The 18,691-nt window shown below is 45.4% G+C and overlaps 1 protein-coding gene across 5 annotated transcripts in view; it reads left to right on the top strand.

Moving 5' to 3' along the window:
* Positions 1 to 18,691, top strand: part of daam2 (dishevelled associated activator of morphogenesis 2) — a 326,991-nt gene that overhangs the window by 262,098 nt on the left and 46,202 nt on the right. For all 5 annotated transcript variants that reach the window (XM_043687248.1, XM_043687244.1, XM_043687246.1 and 2 more), the window contains 3 exons: positions 2,464 to 2,571; positions 4,062 to 4,122; positions 11,349 to 11,480. In XM_043687248.1, coding sequence (XP_043543183.1) covers positions 2,464 to 2,571; positions 4,062 to 4,122; positions 11,349 to 11,480 — 301 coding nt within the window. The remainder of the gene's footprint in view (positions 1 to 2,463; positions 2,572 to 4,061; positions 4,123 to 11,348; positions 11,481 to 18,691) is intronic.

Genomic DNA, 18,691 nt, shown 5'->3' with positions numbered 1-18,691 from the left:
ATTATTAAAGGATTGGATACTCTGGAGGCAGGAAACATGTTTCCGCTGATGGGTGAGTACCGAACCTGAGGACACAGCTTAAAAATACGGGGTAGACCATTTAGGACAGAGATGAGGAGAAACTTCTTCACCCAGAGAGTGGTGGCTGTGTGGAATGCTCTGCCCCAGAGGGCAGTGGAGGCCCAGTCTCTGGATTCATTTAAGAAAGAGTTGGATAGAGCTCTCAAGGATAGTGGAATCAAGGGTTATGGAGATAAGGCAGGAAGAGGATAATGATTAGGAATGATCAGCCATGATCATATTGAATGGTGGTGCAGGCTCAAAGGACTGAATGGCCTACTCCTGCACCTATTGTCTATTGTCTATTTCATCACTTTCATCAACACATTCCACCCTGACCTTAAATTCACCTGGACCATCTCTGATACCTCTCTCCCCTCCCTGAACCTCTCCATCTCCATCAACGGTGACCAACTCAATACTGACATCTTCTACAAACCCACTGACTGCTACCTGGATTACACCTCCTCCCATCCTGCCTCCTGTAAAAATGTTATCCCTTATTCCTAATTCCTCCGCATCTGTCGCATCTGCTCCCAGGAGGACCAGTTCCACCACAGAACACACCAGATGGCCTCCATCTTTACATACCGCAATTTCCCCTTCCACGTGGTTGATGATGCCCTCCAGCTCATCTCATCCACTTACTGCACCCCCACCCTCGAACCCCACCCGTCCAACCACAACAAGGTCCTCACCTTCCACACAACCATCCTCCGTATACGTCGCATCATCCTCCGCCATTTCCGTCACCTACAAACAGACCCCACCACTTCCCCACCCCTATCCGCTTTCTGTAAAGACCGTTCCCTCAGTGACTCCCTTGTCAGGTCCACACCCCCCACCAACCCATCCTCCCTTCCCAGCATCTTCCCCTGTCACCGCAGGAATTGCAAAACCTGCATCCACACCTCCCACCTCACCTCCGTCCAAGGCCCCACAGGAGCCTTCCACATCTATCACAGTTCCACCTGCACTTCCACACATGTCATTTACTGTATCTGTTGCTCCCAGTGCAGTTTCTTCTACATTGGGGAGACAGGACGCCTACTCGCAGAACGCTTCAGAGAACACCTCCGGGACATGTGCACCAACCAACCCCACTGCCCTGTGACTGAACACTTCAACTCCCCCTCCCACTCGGTCGAGGACATGCAGGTCCTGGGCCACCTGCATCGCCACTCCCTCACGACCCGATACCTGGAGGAAGAACGCCTATCTTCCACCTTGGGACCCTCCACCCCAGGGAATCAATGTGGATTTCACCAGTTTCCTAATTTCCCCTTCCCCCACCTCACCCCAGTTCCAGACCCTCTAACTCAGCACTGCCCTCGTGAACTGTGCTACCTGTCCATCTTTCTTTCCACCCATCCACTCTATCCTCCCCTCTGACCTGTCACCATTACCCCAACCTCCATCCACCTATTGCACTATCTGCTACCTTACCCCTACCCCCATTTGTTTCACTACCCCCTAGGCTTCTAGCCTCATTCTTGATGAAGGGCTTATGCCCGAAATGTCGATTCTCCTGCTCCTCAGATGCTGCCTGACCTGCTGTGCTTTTCTAGCACCACACTCTCGACTCACACTACAGGTGACCCCACTGCACTACACACATACGCACAGACGCACACACTCACAGACAGACACGCACACACACACTCCTTGAGACACATACACACTCACGCAAACCCTCCCTTATACACAAGCTCTCTCTCATATGCTCACACATACACTCCCACACTCAAGTGCACTCTCTCACAAACTTATACCCCTTTACACTCACACTCTCTCACAGACACTCATATTCCCCCCGCACACACACAGGCACGCACATATAAATTTGTACTTGCAGAATTACATTTTATTTTGCTCAATAACTACATGAATCCATGTTAGATTCTGTAAATCCCTTTTTTAGATGAGAATCAGTCTGAACATTGGGGTACAGACAGCCTCAGACAGGGCACCTCATACCTTCAGTATATTATCTGGGTCAACATGGCATCTATTGTTAAAGTTCACTTGAGAATGCAACTTTTAAGGAAGTTCTGCTATTTGCATATGAAAGAACTGAAACCAACGCGGTCATTCTCGAAGCTGAGAGATTTAACAAATATTCCATGTCTTTTTCAGTATATAATTTCAGTTACATCAAACTGTAAACTTTTGCTATAAATTCCGTGTCTTACAATCTTATTCTCCACAACCACCTGATGAAGGAGCGTCGCTCCGAAAGCTAGTGCTTCCAAATAAACCTGTTGGACTATAACCTTGTGATTTGTAATTTTGACAGAAATAGTAATATTGGTGAATGCTAGAGAGTGTAGAAGTTGCTGGACTCTGATCTCTTCCTAGGACGAATTTAGAATTCTTAAAGATACAATTATTTCTCCCTTTCAGGAACATCACACTGTTGCACTATCTGATCATGATATTTGAAAAGAGCTACCCAGAGATCCTCACCATTCAGTTAGATTTACTTCATGTACCAGATGCCGCCAAAGTCAAGTAAGTAATACTGAAAGGCCTCTGGGTGTTGCTTTATGTTTCTGTCTGATGCTTTCCCCTCACAAGGGCCACCAGCTGTCATAGACTATGTGCCTTTGAGTCATCTGATTCAATTAAGTGCAACTTCACAGAATTAATGGGCCCATAATTCAACTCACCATTAAATTGTCAATTTTGCTTAGTCAGGACATAATGCTGGCTGCAGGGAGACATGAAAATATCACACCAATTGAAGGGGTGATTCTTCTGAGATTGGGATCAAGGTTGGGGGTTGTGAAAGAAGAGAGGAAGCCTTACAATTGTTCTTGCCACCGCATGACCTGGAAATGTGTGATATCAAAGGAGGCGTCAGACTAACACTACAGGGTTCTCCAAAGACCAGCTGCACAAAATCCAAATGGCCAAACTTCATAAAATAAAAACCCATCTGCCTCTGCCTGCTGTGTATAAAACCTCTGCACTGTGTTATTATGTTCAGGACATAATACAAATATCAATTCTTGTTGTAAAAGCTGTAAACATTTGGTTTTGAGCTGCCCAACCCCTCAGAATTGGCAATTAAATAAATTCCTTACAGCCTCTCCAGCTGAAACATTGTGAGTGTAGTTTGACTTTGGGCAGTTGTATTACATGATGATTGTTGATCCTCCTGCCTATTCTACATTCTGCTAACCTCTGGAAGGCCGGATGACCGGGAGCTGTTTAGATTTTGACTCCCTTGCATTTTTCACCCAAAGTGAGCAACGTACCTGTTTTATTCTTTCTTAGATGTGAGTGGATTTGTTGTGAATTTCCAGAGTTTTGTCCAGCCACTTCCACAAAAAAAGGCCTAAGCATAGAATTTCCCAATTAAACTAACTTGGCGTTCATAAAGTTGGGAATGGGAATGGAAATGCAGGAGTGTTGATTTGAGGGTCGTGTCCATCATCCTTTGCTCACAGTTCTGAATTCTAGAAAGTTGCGATGCACGGGAAGAATCCAAGGGTGGGTTAGCTCAGTTGCTACCATTGTCTCCTCCGGATCAAATGATTATGAGTTAAATCCCACCTCAGTGAACTGAGCACAACACCAGGGATGGGACACTGGCTCAGGATCGGGAGTGTTGCACTGTTTCAGGTGCAGCCTTCTGACTGGGTGTTGCGTTGGGAGAAGCGCTCCAATCTCCATCCTAAGGTAGGTGCACAATTTCCCAAGGGCCTCATCAAATTCTGTTTGGTGACCCAGCAACTCCTGAGTCAACTTGGCCCGGGGTGGAGATAGGGAAACCTCATTAAGACAGCTTGGAATAAAGATGGCGGCCTCAGCTGGTTGACTTCATAACTCTCTAAGCTAAACCTCTTCTGTGGGAAAAAAAACCAAGCCTTAAAATATGCCGAGGAATGTTGAGGTTTCGTAAGATATTTGGGAATGTTTGCGATGTGAAATAGAGAATTCTGCATTCCTTTCTCCCAAGATTAATTAAGGAAAACAATGTGTTTCTTTCAACACAGCCTGGCCGAACTGGAGAAAGAAATAAACAATATTAAGAACGGTCTGAAGGCTTTGGAGGCTGTAAGTATCACCTACCCAGGCATGAGAGCAGTATTCCTGAATATCTGCAGAATTCCCCCAGTGTAAGGTCAGAGGAGAGCTGCCGGCTCATCCATTGATAAGCTGCTGTTTCTCCAGGAATTCCTCTGATTTCTCCCTGATGTTTCAGAGACAGGGAGAACATTGCAGAAGTTCAGGAGCAGTCTCTCAGTGGTACAGTTATAAATGCAGGAGCTGAGACCCTGTCCATTGAGGATACGCCCTTCATGTACCCACACGCGAGGCAGAGGGGATGCGAGCTTGCCTTCTCAGGTTCCTTTATGTTTCATTTTCCTTGGATGCCCTTGTTGAATTTTGAGTTCAATTATTAAAGCTGGGGACTGTATCATCCACTTTTGTGAAAACTAATCTGGTTCACATATGTCACCTCAGGGAGGAAATCGGCCATCCCTGTCTTCTCTAGCCTGCGCGTGACTCCAATTTCATAAGAATGTGGCTTGACCTTAATGCACCTCTGAAACGGCCCAATAAACCATCCCAGTTTAATGCTTATTCCAGAGTGATCTTGCTTCTGATGCTCATATCCCATAAAAGACTGTAGAAGTTAAACTGCAGGCTCATGGGGGGCCAGAAATTGGACCGAGTTGACTTTCACCTGCTGACTATTGAAGAACGTAATGTGAAAGATGGCCATTTGGCCCATTCTGCTGTTTAACAAAGTCATGGCTGAATACCTGCCAACACCTTTTAGAGGTATAAAGGTCTATAAAGTCATGGAGATGTACATGGATACATACCCTTCGGTCCAACTCGTTCATGCCGACCAGATATCCAAACTTAATCTAGTCCCATTTGCTAGCCTTTGGCCCATATCCCTCTAAACCCTTCATATTCATGTATGCATCCAAATGCCTTTTAAATATTGTAATTGTACCAGCCTCCACTGCTTCCTCTGGCAGCTCGTTCCATACACGCACCACCCTCTTTGTAGAAAGGTTGCCCCTTAGGTCCCTTTTAAATATTTTCCCTCTCACCTTAAACCTATGCCTTTTAGTTTTGGACTCCCCTACCCCAGGGAAAGGACTTATCCATGCCCCTCATGATTTTATAAACGTCTATAAGATCACCCCTCAACCTCCAATACTCCAGGGAGCCCCACCCTATTCAGCCTCTTCCTAGAGCTTAAACCCTCCAGCCCTGCCAACATCCTTGTAGGTATTTTCTGAGCTCTTTTAAGTTTCACAACATTCTTCCTACAGCAGGGAGACCTGAAGAGCAAGCCGTATTCCAAAAGTGGCCTAACCAGTGTCTTGTAGAGAAGGGTATTTTGGGCATGTTGATATTAAGAAGGAGGAGATGTTGGTCATCTTGAAAAATTAAGGTAGAAAAGTCATCAGGGCCTGAAGTGATCTATCCCAGGATACTGATGGAGGCAAGGGAGGAGATTGCTGGGATCTTTGTATCCTCTTTGGAGAATTTTGTGGAACTCTTTAGCCACAGGAGGGGTCCCAGAAGACTAGAGAAGAGCCAGTGTTGTTCCTTTGCTTAAGAAGAGCAACGGGAATAATCCAGGAAATTATAGGCAGGTGTGCCTTCCATTATTGGTTGGGAAATTATTGGAGAAGTTTCTGAGGGATTCAGTTGGAGAAGAATGGACGTATTAGGGATTGACAGCACGGCTTTATACAGGGGAGGTCTTGCCTCATAAATTTATTTGAGGTTTTTGAGAAAGCGACAAAGATGATCGATGAGAGCAGGACAGTGGATGTCATCTACATAAACTTTACTAAAACATTTGACAAAATCCTTCATGGTTGGCTGGTCCAGAAAATTAAGTCATATGGGATCCATGGTGAGTGGTGCTGGAAAAACACAGCAGGTCAGGCAGCATCCAAGGAGCAGGAAAATCGATGTTTCGGGTAAAAGCCCTTCAGGAATGGACCGAAACGTCAATTTTCCTGCTCCTCAGATGCTGTCTGACCTGGTGCTTTTCCAGTACTACTCTAACCTCGACTCTGATTTCCAGCATCTGCAGTCTTCACTTTTGCCTCCATGGTGAGTTATTTAGTTGCATACAAAATTTGCTTGGCCATGGAAGACAGTGGGTATTTGTGGAGGGTAGTTTTTTTACGACTAGAGGTCTTTGACCAATGTGTTCCACAATGATCAATGCTAGCACCTCTGTTTATAGTGTATATATCATATGTATATCAATGATGTGGATGAAAATATAGGAGGTCTGCTTTGTAAGTTTGCAGATGACATGAAAACTGGTGGAGTTGTGGATAGTGAGGAAGGTTGTCAAAGATACTGCAGGACATAGATCAATTGGAAAGTTGGGTGGTGAAGTCTAATCAGGTCAAACATGAAGAGATGGTGCATTTGGGAGGTCAAATGCAAGTGGAAAATACACAGTAAATGGCAGGACCCATCGGAGCAATGATATACTGAGCTCTGTAAAAGTGGCAACACAAAAGGACAAGACATTGAAGAAGGTGAACGACACGCTTGTCTTCATTGGTTGAGACATGGAGTGTCAAAGTTGGCAAGTCATGCTGCAGCTGTGTAAAATCTTACATAGGCCACATTTGGAGTGTTGTGTGTAGTTCTGCTCGCCACACTACAGGAAGGATGTGGAGGCTTTGGAAAGGGTTCAAAAGAGGTTTCCCAGGTTGTGGCTTAGTTTGGAGGGTATTAACTGTAAGGAGAAGTTAGAGAAACTTTGATTATTCTTGTGAGAGCATCGAAGGCTAAGGCACAACATGACAGAAGTGTGTAAAATTATGAGAGGCCTGGAGAGGGTGGATAGTCAGAGTCCTTCTCTGGATATGTGAAACATTAGGGGCCATAGGTTTAAAATGAGAGGGGAAGGTGTAAGAGGGATGTGTGATGTAAGTTTCGTGCACAGAGGGTGACGCATGTCTGGAATGTGCTGTCAGGAGAGGTGGGAAAGCAGCTACAATAGCAACGTTTACGAGGCATTCAAACATACACATGACCAGGCAGGGAATTGAGGGATCCAGACCATGTACAGGCAGATGGGACTAGTTTCGAATGACACATGGTCACCACAGACATGATGGGCTGAAGGGCCTGATCCTGTGCTGTGCTGGTCTATGTTCTGTGGTGATTGACATGTTCTGGTCCGAAATGTTTTAAAATGGAGGTGCAGTGCGACCAGCATGTAATTTTTGTGTATCACTGGCTTCCCAGCGATCGCCTGCTTCTGTCTCAGTCATCCTCCTGGAGTCCATTGCCTCGCGCTTTGGCTGCCCAACAACAATGAGTGCTCCCCTCTCCGAGTGACCTCCTCCCAGACCAGTGCTCCCATGCCTGGTCAGCCATTCTCCTGTTTGAAGTTCCTGACCTGCTTCCCTCGACTTTGCTGCCTTCCTTCACTGACTGCAGGAGGGCCACTTAAATCTCTATCCTTTTGCTTCACCCTCTCTCTTTGCCCCTTCCCTTTCCTCTCTGCCTTCTTACCTACCTTTCCTCCTGAACCTAACGCACATAACGCTGTTTGCAAACCTGTGCGGAGCTTGTTGGAAATGTCTAGTCATCCCTGTTATTGTAACGAACTTCATCTGTGCTTTATGACTGACATTCCTCTTCAACAACGCAGCAACTCATTAACGTGCAGCATTTAACTTCCACTCAGAGGGCCCTGGATTGAATCCCAGAATGCAGTGTCCTTTGAACCTGTTAACTATCAATGAGAAGCCTTAGCCCATTTTCATTCTGGGGATGGGCTGTGAAGGAACTTCTAAACGGGGGAAAACAAAATCTCAGCAACAAAAGCTTGCATATTTTATGAAATATAGGAGGGAGGGGTGATAGAATTCATGTGCGGTTCAAGTCCTATTTGCTTGGCACGTGCCTAAGACCAGAATACTATCAGCATCTGTTTCTGCGTCTGTAGTCAGCGTTATGGAACATGTCCTGTTGATGTGCCTGATGCCCGATCAGTGTTTGTGAAGAGGGAGTTTATCAGAATGAGGGAGAAGAATGTGGAACTGTATCCCAGCCACTCTCATCACTGATGAGTCTCCCAGCTCGTATCCAGAGGGCATCAAGGAGTTGGGCAGGGGCAGCAGCTTAAATGACCTTCAGGTATCAGAATTAAACCTTCACCCTAATTTTTATTGAAGGCATTTCAAAGGACACCAATTCATCAAATGCCTGAGGTCCCAAACAACACTGCTGACATCAACAATCCACTTGCTCCATAGCTCCCTGCTGCAGACCTCCCTGTCTGGTCAAAACCCGTCACAGAAGTGGACAGTGGACATTTAAGCCCAGTCTCAATCTTTGACCTCAACTGCATTACCTGAGCCCTCTGTGTGCATCTCCCAGCTGTGAGATTCTCAAAGGTATTAAAACTGAAGCGGATTTTGTTGACCTGTTGTCGGCACCATCAGCTGCAACGATGGCCCAGAGGTTCACTGTCTATCCCTCCTCCCATTAGGCCACGACCTTGCTTCCAGAGCTGGTCTTGACACTTCGGGAAAGACCACGAGAATTCCCGAGCAAGTATGGGCAGAGATTTGCCAGAATAGTTCCAGGGATCAGGGATTTTAGCAACAGGATGAGGTTGGAGTGGTTCTCCTTGGAGCCAAAGGTGATTGCGGGGAGATTTGGCAGAGGGATCTGTAAGATCATGAGAAAGTGGGGACCGCAGATGCTGGAGATCACAGTCAAAACGTGTGGCGCTGGAAAAGCACAGCAGGTCAGGCAGCAATCAAGGGGCAGGAGAATCAACATTTCGGACAGAAGCTGGAATATAAGGTTATAACTTATACATGTAGTTTGGCGTGCTGCCCCTTTAAAAGACCCTGGTCAAGTGACCCAGAGGAATTAATCTTGGGCCCAGTCAACAACCGTTGTGAAGATGTGAGCATCGTCAGTAAAGTGTTCTTTTTCAGATTTACCATTTGCCGACCTGGTGTATAATTCTTGGTTCCAAAGGAAGCACCAACATAACCAAAACATGTTTGAATAAGATTTGGAGGTGCCGGTGTTGGATTGGGGTGAACAAAGGTAAAAATCACACAACAAAAGGTTATTGTCCAACAGGTTTATTTGGAGGCACTAGCTTTCAGAACGCTGCTCCTTCATCAGGAGCAATGCTCCAAAAGCTAGTACTTCCAAATAATCCTGTTAGAAGATAACCCAGTGATGTGTGATTTTTAACTGTGTTTAGATAAGGCAGACAGAAAAAGCACTGTTCCCAATAGCTGATGTGGAAGGGTCAGGGACACAGATTTAAGTTTTTGAACAATAGATGCACAAGAGTGTGAGGAGGAATGTTTTCACACAGGAGTTAACAATGACCTGAAACCTGCTGCCTAGGAGGTTGAGGTGATAATGCATGATTTCAAAAGCAATTTTGTAGGTTTGACTGGGGGAAGTAAATTTTACAGGACTGTGAAGATAGGTTGGGAAATGGAAGCTCCCAGTCTATGTGGGCTTCACTGGCTAGGCCAGCATGTAGTTCCCATCAATAATTACTCTTAAAAAGGCAGTGTTGAGCTGTGTATTTGGACTGATGTAGTCTGTGTGATGCAGTTACACCCAAAGGGCAGTTAGCAAGGTATTTCCAGGATTATGACCCAGCAACAGTGAAGGAAAGGCGACATAGTTCCTTGGCTGGATAGTGGGTGGCATGGGTGGGAACCTGCAGGGAGTGGTGTCCCCGTATATCTACTGCCCTTGTCCTTGGGGAGGGTGGAGGTCCCAGGTTTGGAAGGTGCTCGTGAAGGAACATGGCTGAGTCCATGCAGTGCACTTGTAGGTGGTATACGCTGCTCCCATTGTATGTCAGCGGAGAAGGCAGTAGAAGCTAGTGGATGTGGTGCCAGTCAAATGGGTTGCTTTGTCTTGGACGCGGTCACGTTTTGTGAGTGTTGTTGGAGCTGTCTGCATCCTGGCAAGTTTAGGGCCTTCCGATATCCTCCTGACTTGTACATTGACAATGGATACTTGGCAGTTCTTTAGTCTTCTCTGTTTCTCCACTCATTGTCCACACTTCCTCCTTTCAAAAGTCACTGAGGCTGGCTTACTGTTGGAAAAGCTGCAACATAGGTTCAACCTAGGGCATCCACATTAAATTGCAATGGTACAGAACACACCGTCTGAAAGGCAGGTAGACACAGTAGCTTTCACAAAGCAATGAACTTGAATAACCTTTTTGGAAAAGGAATACTTTTGTGGCTACAGGGAAAGATCAGGGTTTGGATAGCCCCTTCATGGAGTTGGTACAAATATGAACAGTCCAGAAAGTGTCCTTTGTGCTACAGGAGTCTTTGATTTCAAATCAGCTGAAGGTTTAGGCACCAGTTAGACTACCATTGAGACCCTGAGCCAACCATTCGAGTGAATTAATACTCGCCAAAACTTTTCCTTCCCGTTTACTGAAAGTCAAACATGCTTATGGAACATTTATAACTACCCTTGACCACAGGTTAAAATTGAAATTAACCTTGTGCGAGCTTTTTTTGTGCATTATTAAAAAATTCCTTCATAGATATTTAAGCTCAGGTACACGTTGTGCTTAGTTGATGCCAAAAGGATTAGCCTGATCCAACCTCCAGTTTCTCTGGACAACAGTGTTCGGCTTCTGACACTGTCAGCACAGTTCTCTCCAATGATTCCCAGTCCGGCCTGAAGCCACAGTTTTGCTTCCTCTCGCTGCAGATTAGCACACTGCCCCAGGGTGGTACCTGCTGCAATCTACATATGACCCACCACCCCCCAACAATGAACTGTTTAGATTCCAGATCTCCCAGCTCAAAGCAGATGGGCCAGATGCACACAGGATGTGTGCGGAATGGAAAGGCTGTGTGTGCAGACTTGGTGTACTGATCACTTGGCTTGATAAAGACTGATAGGCAGCAGATTCGAATTAGAACTCAATGCCAGGGCCTTAATACTCATCCTGATTTAATTGAGGAAATGAGAACGGTAAAGTGGGAATGTCCAGGCATAGATTCTAGTGAACAAATCCATTCATCACTAAGGAGCAGACTGGGTGGAATGAGGGCATGGTATCTGCCTTAAGAGGATGCCAATAATGATTAAGGACCCCATCCTTAATAATTATTGGACAGCAGTGCTGTTGGTGAGATGGCTATTTCAGTGGAAGGGGAAGAGTTCTGATTGTGAGGTTTTTTTTTTGTTGGAAAGAGGCATCCCAGAAAGGATCTTGCTATTGCTAACTGACTGTTCTGTTCCCCTCTACCTCCTCCCAGGAACTGGAATACCAAAAGCGTCGGACACGGGACGGTGAAGACAAGTTTGTTCCCGTTATGAGCGACTTCATTACTGTCGCGAGCTTCAGCTTTTCAGAGATGGAGGATATGTTAGTCGAGGCGAAAGATAAGGTATGAGCAGCTGACCAGTCAATAAAATCAAGCGTCCTGTTTAATCTGCTTCCTGACACGTGCTCAGGGAAGAATTCCTTCTTAACTTCTGTTCAACAACTTTCACCCCATCTGTAGAGTTCACTTATTTCCTGTTCCTGTTGCCAGTCTTCTGAACATTGCTCACAATCGCAGGATTGTCCCAGCATAGAAGGAGGCCATTCAGTCCATCTTGTCTGCACTATCTCCCTGTTTGAGCAAACCACTTAGCGCCATTCCCTCTGTAACCCTGCTTGCTCTCTTCATATTGAAAACGCATCTCAACATGGCTCTTGAATTACACGATTGTTGTTGTTGTCAAGTAAGACTAATCTGAGAAGGATGTCATTGTGTGATGACGAACAAAAATGAGATGAATGTCACAATTCAGGTTTAGGTGCACATGTTTCTTTCAGAAAAGCACCGCCGTGTGCAGCAGGGTAAAGTGTGACTGACTGTGACAGCTCAGAGAGTGCATATACATTTATTTTCATTTCCACCTTAGTGTCTTCTGTCTACAGTTGGAACTAGGACGGCAGGAGTGGGTCAGCCCTCTTTGTTTTACCTCCTCACGGCAAGACCCTGCCTTGAGTCGGATTTGAGAATTCTCAGATAAGTCACGATCTAATTGAATGGTTGAGCAGTCTCAAGAGCCTGAATGGTCGACCTCTGCTCCTTGATTTATGGCTTTCTAGTCTAACAGTGGTCCCAACGGTGAGACACATTTTAATAGGATCCTGACGGACAGCCATTCCCTTTAACAGGATCCTGATGAGAAACTCTCGCTTTAACAGGAGCCTAATGGAGAGACTCTTTTTAACAGGAGCCTGACGGAGAGACTCCCTCTTTAACAGGAGCCTGATGGAGAGACTCTTCTTTAACAGGAGCCTGAAGGGGAGACTCTCTTTAGTAGGAGCCTGGCAGACAGACTCTCTCTTTAACAGGAGCCTGATAAAGTGACTCTGACAGGAACATAACCTCTTGAACAGAAATCTGGTGACAATCAGTGATGACTTTATCTTGTCCTCCGAAAGTACTGCAGGAGCCTTACTTGTACATATTGTTGTTTTTTAATAAGATTATGGATTTCAATTGAACAATATGAACCTTTACCATCATTATCAGATCTGGGATTTGTCTGGAGAATCTTCATTGGGGTAGTCTGAAGGATTGACTACTTTCTTGCCTCCCAGTGTGTCTTTCTTAAAAACATTCTGACAGACCTTTTTAAATATTAGCAGGAACTTGTATGAAGTTTTATATCAGACCTGAAGGAAACAAAGAGTGGATATCCCTGAGCCAGAAAAATAAAGTAGCTAGCAAAGACTAAATGGCCATTGTTGTCCCGAAAAGAATTAAATAAAATGCTACCATATGTTTAGGTAAATATGCATTAAGTGAATGCAGTTTGTTGGTTCACCACCCACTGTGCTCTGCAGATTTTTTTTAATGGGCTGACAAACCAGCCCGTTTTAATCTAAAAATAAAAAGCTCGCAGAATCTGTGGTTGCCATATTTTTGATTTTGTTCTGTGTTTGCACAATGTTTCCTGGCTGGGAAGCGATCTCTCTTTTCTTTTTTAAGCACTGGCTGGTTCCACAAGAGGTAGATGGCACAACAAGTGTATGAATGTTGCTTAAGTTTGTTTTTCCTTCCTCTTTGGGCACGTCACATCGCCGGACACGAAGCAATCGGTCTGCCTATTGAGTATTGCAAGATATTCTGCAGGATGGTCACTGCAGTCAGCAGAACTGATTAACAGTAATAATTGGAGTAAGGTCAGCATAAGTTGGATTGACACAACTCATAAAATGCAGTACCATACACATTTTTCTGAAAATGTTCTGACTCCAAGAAAGTGGGTGGCGTGTGCTTTTCGCAAGAACCCACCAGTGTTTTCTGGTTCAGTTTAGTTTGATTTGGATCCTGCCTAAGTTCTGCATGACGAAATTCTGTTGGGCCAGCTTGCTTTGTTGGAAAATATGAGTCAAATTGGGTCTATGTAGCCTGTATCTGTCAAAAGGTGACACTCCTGCCACATATTGAGGTCAAAATGCAATGCTCAGACATCAGCATTTTTTGTTCTCCAGATTCAGCAGATGACTTTAAATTACAGGAACTGTGAAATGCAAAACTGGGTTTCTTGGGTAATCAGGAACATAGGGTCCCCAATTTACAAGCGTCAAACTTGCCAACACTCATTCATAACGCTCGAATGCGCAGAAACTCAATTGGACTTGCTGCAGAAATGCAGTGGTTACAAGAACAGGGCAGAGGTTAGGAATACTGCTGCGAGTAACTCACCTCCCCAAAGCCTGTCCACCATCGGCATGGTGGCTCAGTAGTTAGCACTGCTGCCTCACAGCACCAAGGACCTGGGTTCGATTCCAGCCTCGGGCGACTGTCTGTGTGGAGCTTGCACGTTCTCCCCGTGGATGCATGGGTTTCTTCCAGGTGCTCTGGTTTCCTCCCACAGTCCAAAGATGTGCAGGTTAGGTGAATTGGCCATGCTAAATTGTCCATAGTGCTGGCTGCATCAGTTTGGGGTAAATATAGGGTAGGGGAATGGGTCTGGGTGGGTTACTCTTCAGAGGGTCGGTATGCACTTGTTGGGCCGAAAGGCCTGTTTCCACACTGTAGGGAATCTAATCTACAAGGCACAGATCAGGAGTGTGATGGAGTATACTCCCCACTTGCCTGGATGGGTGCAACTCTCACAAAGCAGCCCGCTTGATTGACACCACATCCACAAACATCCACTCCCTCCACCATCTATGCTCAGTAGCAGCAGTGTGTACTAAATAGAAGATGCACTGCAGAAATTCACCAAAGATCTTCAGTCAGCACCTTCCAAACCCACTTCCATCTAGAAGGACAAGGGCAGCAGATACATGGGAACACCACCACCACCTTTGCATTCCCCTCCAAGGCACTCACCATCCTGACCTGGAAATATATCACCATTCCTTCACTGTCACTAGTCAAAATGATGAAATTCCCTTCCGAACGGCACTGTGGGTGAACCCACAGCAGGTGGACTGCAGCAGTTCAAGAAGGCAGCTCATCACCATCTTCTCAACAGCAACTAGGGACGGGCAGTAAATGCTGGCAGTAAACAAAAATGTGGGTGGCACAGTGGCACAGTGGGCAGCACTGCTGCCTCACAGCGCCAGAGACCCGGGTTCAATTCCCGCCTCAGGCGACTGACCGTGTGGAGTTTGTACATTCTCCCTGTGTCTCCGTGGGTTTCTTCTGGGTGCTCTGGTTTCCTCCCACAGTCCAAAGATGTGCAGGTCAGGTGAATTGGCCATGCTAAATTGCCCATAGTGTTAGGGGCAGGGGTAAATGTAGAGGAATGGGTCTGGGTGGGTTACGCTTTGGGGGGTCGGTGTGGACTTTTTGGGCTGAAGGGCCTGTTTCCACACTGTAAGTAATCTAATCTAAATGAATAAAGAAGAACTTATGGACGCGATCCCACACAGGGGTGTAATTTTAAATATCCAACATGCCAAGGTTTCCTTGTACGTATATTGTCCTACATCATGTTCCGAGTTGTGCACGAATCATTTCGCAAACAGATTCAAGATTGGATCATGTTTGCAACCCTTGTACAAAGGAGCAGTTTGCAACTGCCTGAACGAAACAGCATGAGTATGCCGTTGTGATCCATTTGACCGTACTTAAAAATTCAGTCTCTCCCAGTCACTCTTCCTTGTATTTGCTGGTTCCACTCACCTTTGCTGAGCCTCCTCCCAATCCTAATTAATCAACCCAAGAAGGCTCCACAGGAACATTCAGGCTTCAATCCAGGTCCACATCAGATTCTGAGAGAAAATACTTGAACTTGAAGTTCAGCCGACAACCATCAGCAATGGCCTAGAATTTGCTTCCATGCAATGTCTTGTCATGTGTACATTCAGTTTGAGAATGGGTTTCCTTGTAAGTTACAAGCTTGATGAGCGCTGTGTGGTGTATGTGTCCACCAGCTGAGCAATGTCCAGGTTTGTGCTGACAGGTGGCAAGTCATGTTCGCACCACACAAACTTCTAAAAAAGAACGTCTAACCATCACCCCTTGACATTCAATGGCATTACCATCATTAAAACCCCCCACAGTTGCCATTGATCACAAACTGAACTGGACTAGCCAAATAAATACAGGGGTCAGAGGCTAGAATATTGCAGTGAGTTACTCACCTCCTCCTGAAGCCTGTCCACTATCTATAGGACACAATCAAGAGCATGATGGAACATTTTCCACTTGCCCGGATGGTGCAGCTCCAACAACACTCAAGAAGCTTGACACCATCCAGGACAAAGCTGCCCATTTGATTCGTCCCACAGCCACTCAACAACCAACTGGCAAGATTCACTGAAACAACTCAGCCATGTTCCTTGAACAGCGCCTTTTAAATCAACAACAGTCACCATCTCGAAGGGCGAGGGCAGCAAAAATATGGTAACACCACCACCTGGACGTTCCCCTCCAATACATATGTCACCTTGACTTGGAAATATATTGCTCTTCCTTCACTGTTGCTGGGTCACAATCCTGGAATTCCCTCCCTAATGGCACTGTGGGTCAACCCACAGCACATGGACTGCAGCAGTTCAAGAAGGCAGCTCATTCCCACCTTCTTAAGCGCAACTCAGAATGGGCAATAAACACTGGCCCAGCCAGTGATACCACATTCCATGAATTAATAAAAAATTTTAAAGACTGAGAAAGAAACTAAGGAGCAAATGAAATGAAATCAGGTGAATTCGAGTCAAATACTAGTAAGAAATAAATGAAAACAAAATAAATGCGGAAAGAAAGATCAGATTAGGAAATACAAAAGGACAAAATGGAAAATTAAGAAAAAACGACAAGGAAAACAAATAAGTTGGCAGCTTTGTGGCTTGACCCTCACTGGCTGGGCCAGCATTTATTGCCCACCCCTAATTGTCCTTGATAAGGTGAGCTGCCTTCTTGCACTGCTGTAGTCCCTCTAAGAACAATTTACTACCTGTAAGAATGAGGCTGCAGAATCTGGGAGAAATTGAGAGGCAGTGCAGGGACATGAATGTTGTTATTTCAAGGGCACATCGTCAATTTCGTTGGTTTAACAATGCCTCTGAAACATCACACATACCTCACTGGACTGTCAGGCTGCTTTATGCTCTCAAGTCTCTCGAGTTGAAATCGCGTTGACATCCTTTTGGCTCAGGGTGAAAGTGCTACCCAATGGAGCGCAACTGATGCCTCTAGCACTTTATTTAAGCATATCTTGTTCATAGCCATGAGAGGCAAACATTAAACCAGAAGAGAAGGGCCGAAGTATATTGTTGCAGCAGTTGTCAAAATTACTGAGTGGTTTACAGACTTAACCTATAAACAGTGAGTTTAAATAACTCTCCCTGCTTTGTGTGAAATGCATCTAAATGGAAAGCCCTTCACTCATGCAGTTGGAATAATTCATTTCTTCCATGCCTTAGCTGAGCTTCCGTTTGTTATTCAGTTGGAACTCAGTGCAGTTAAGACATTAAAGACCAGCGAACAAACTTTGTGTGTGGCAGTAAATTACATCCTCTGTTAACCCTCTCACATGGAAACTCTGACTGGAACAGATGTGCCGGGATTCTTCCTCTGCTTTTTTTTCGTTATCCTCAAAGACCCCACTGTGGCAGGCCCTTGTGTGTAAGACACTCTGTGTGTGTGTGTTTGTGTGTGTGTGTGTGCCATAGGAAACCTTCAGTGCCACGTTTATCGGTCCTGACCATTAAACTGCTTAATGTACCCCCGTTTGTAGGGTACATTTCCTGACCAATCTGAGGTACCATTGATCTCCTCATTTCCTGTTCCAAAACCTGGATGATTATATTAATTCAGTGTATATATAAAGCAGATATACACTTGCTCACACATATATGTTTTGTGTGTATATTTGTTCTAGGCAGATTTGGCTGGATCTATTATTTTGTGTTCAAAGAACTTCAGTAACTATGGGCTCTCTTCACTGTGCACTTTTACTTTCTGTACGTCCAGTGAAGCTGTCTTTTGGAAGCTGTTTCAGTTTCTCCCCAGCACCGAATGTATCACCATGACAATACTAGAGCTAAAGGAACAGGAGCAGGAATAGGCCAGTTTGCTCCTTGAAGTCCACCATTCAATTGTATATAATTGCTGATCAGATAGTGGCCTTAAGTCCTGGATGACCTTATCAGCAGCCCATCCCCACTAGCCTTGCCCCTCGCCACTCTCCTCCCCACACCCCCAGACGTTGCAGATAAAGAAACTGAGCTAACTTTTCGAGTCCAGAATTGGCTCTTCTTCAGATGCTGCCAGACCTGATGGGTTTCTCCAGCATTCTGTGTGAATGTTTCAAATTTCCAGCATCTGTGATGTTTTGTTATTGTCCCCCACAGACTTTGACTCCCTTGTTGATTGATGTGACTCAATCTTGAATATACGCAAGATACTCTCTGGGAAGGGAATTCCAAAGAGTAATGACGCACTGAGAGAAGAATTTCCTCCTCGTCTCTGTCTTAAATAAGGGACAGCCCTTAGTTATAAACTGTGGCCACTAGTACTAGATTCTTTCACGAGGGAAAACATCCTTTCCACACCTGCCCTGTCAAATGCCCTTCAGAATCTTATGGATTTCATTAAGATCACCTCTCAATAGCGGGTTTTGAGATGATTTGTAGCTCAGATTGAGGTTCTGGATGTAGGTTTGCTCGCTGAGCTGGAAGGTTTGTTTTCAGACATTTCGTCACCATTCTAGGTAACATCTTCAGTGAGCCTCCGAGTGAAGCACTGGTGGTAGTAGCCCACTTTCTATTTATCTGTTTGAGTTTCCTAGGACTGGCGATGTCATTTCTTGTGGCGACATCATTTCATATGGTGATGTCATTTCCGGTTCTTTTTCTCCAAGTCAATGTGATTGTTGATACAGTTCCGGTTAGAATGCCATGCTTCTAGGAATTCTTGTGCATGTCTCTGTCCTAGGATGGGCGTGTTGTCCCAGTCGGAGTGGTGTCCTTCCTCACCTATATAGAGTCATAGAGATGTACAGCATGGAAACAGACCCTTCGGTCCAACCCGTCCATGCCGACCAGATATCCCAACCCAATCTAGTCCCATCTGCCAGCATCCAGCCCATATCCCTCCAAACCCTTCCTATTCATATACCCATCCAAATGCCTCTTAAA

The sequence above is a fragment of the Chiloscyllium plagiosum genome, chromosome 3 (genome assembly GCF_004010195.1).
Source record: "Chiloscyllium plagiosum isolate BGI_BamShark_2017 chromosome 3, ASM401019v2, whole genome shotgun sequence".
Classification (NCBI taxonomy): domain Eukaryota; kingdom Metazoa; phylum Chordata; class Chondrichthyes; order Orectolobiformes; family Hemiscylliidae; genus Chiloscyllium; species Chiloscyllium plagiosum.
Note: the sequence above shows the minus strand (reverse complement) of the source record. Positions and strands in the feature narration are given on the sequence as shown.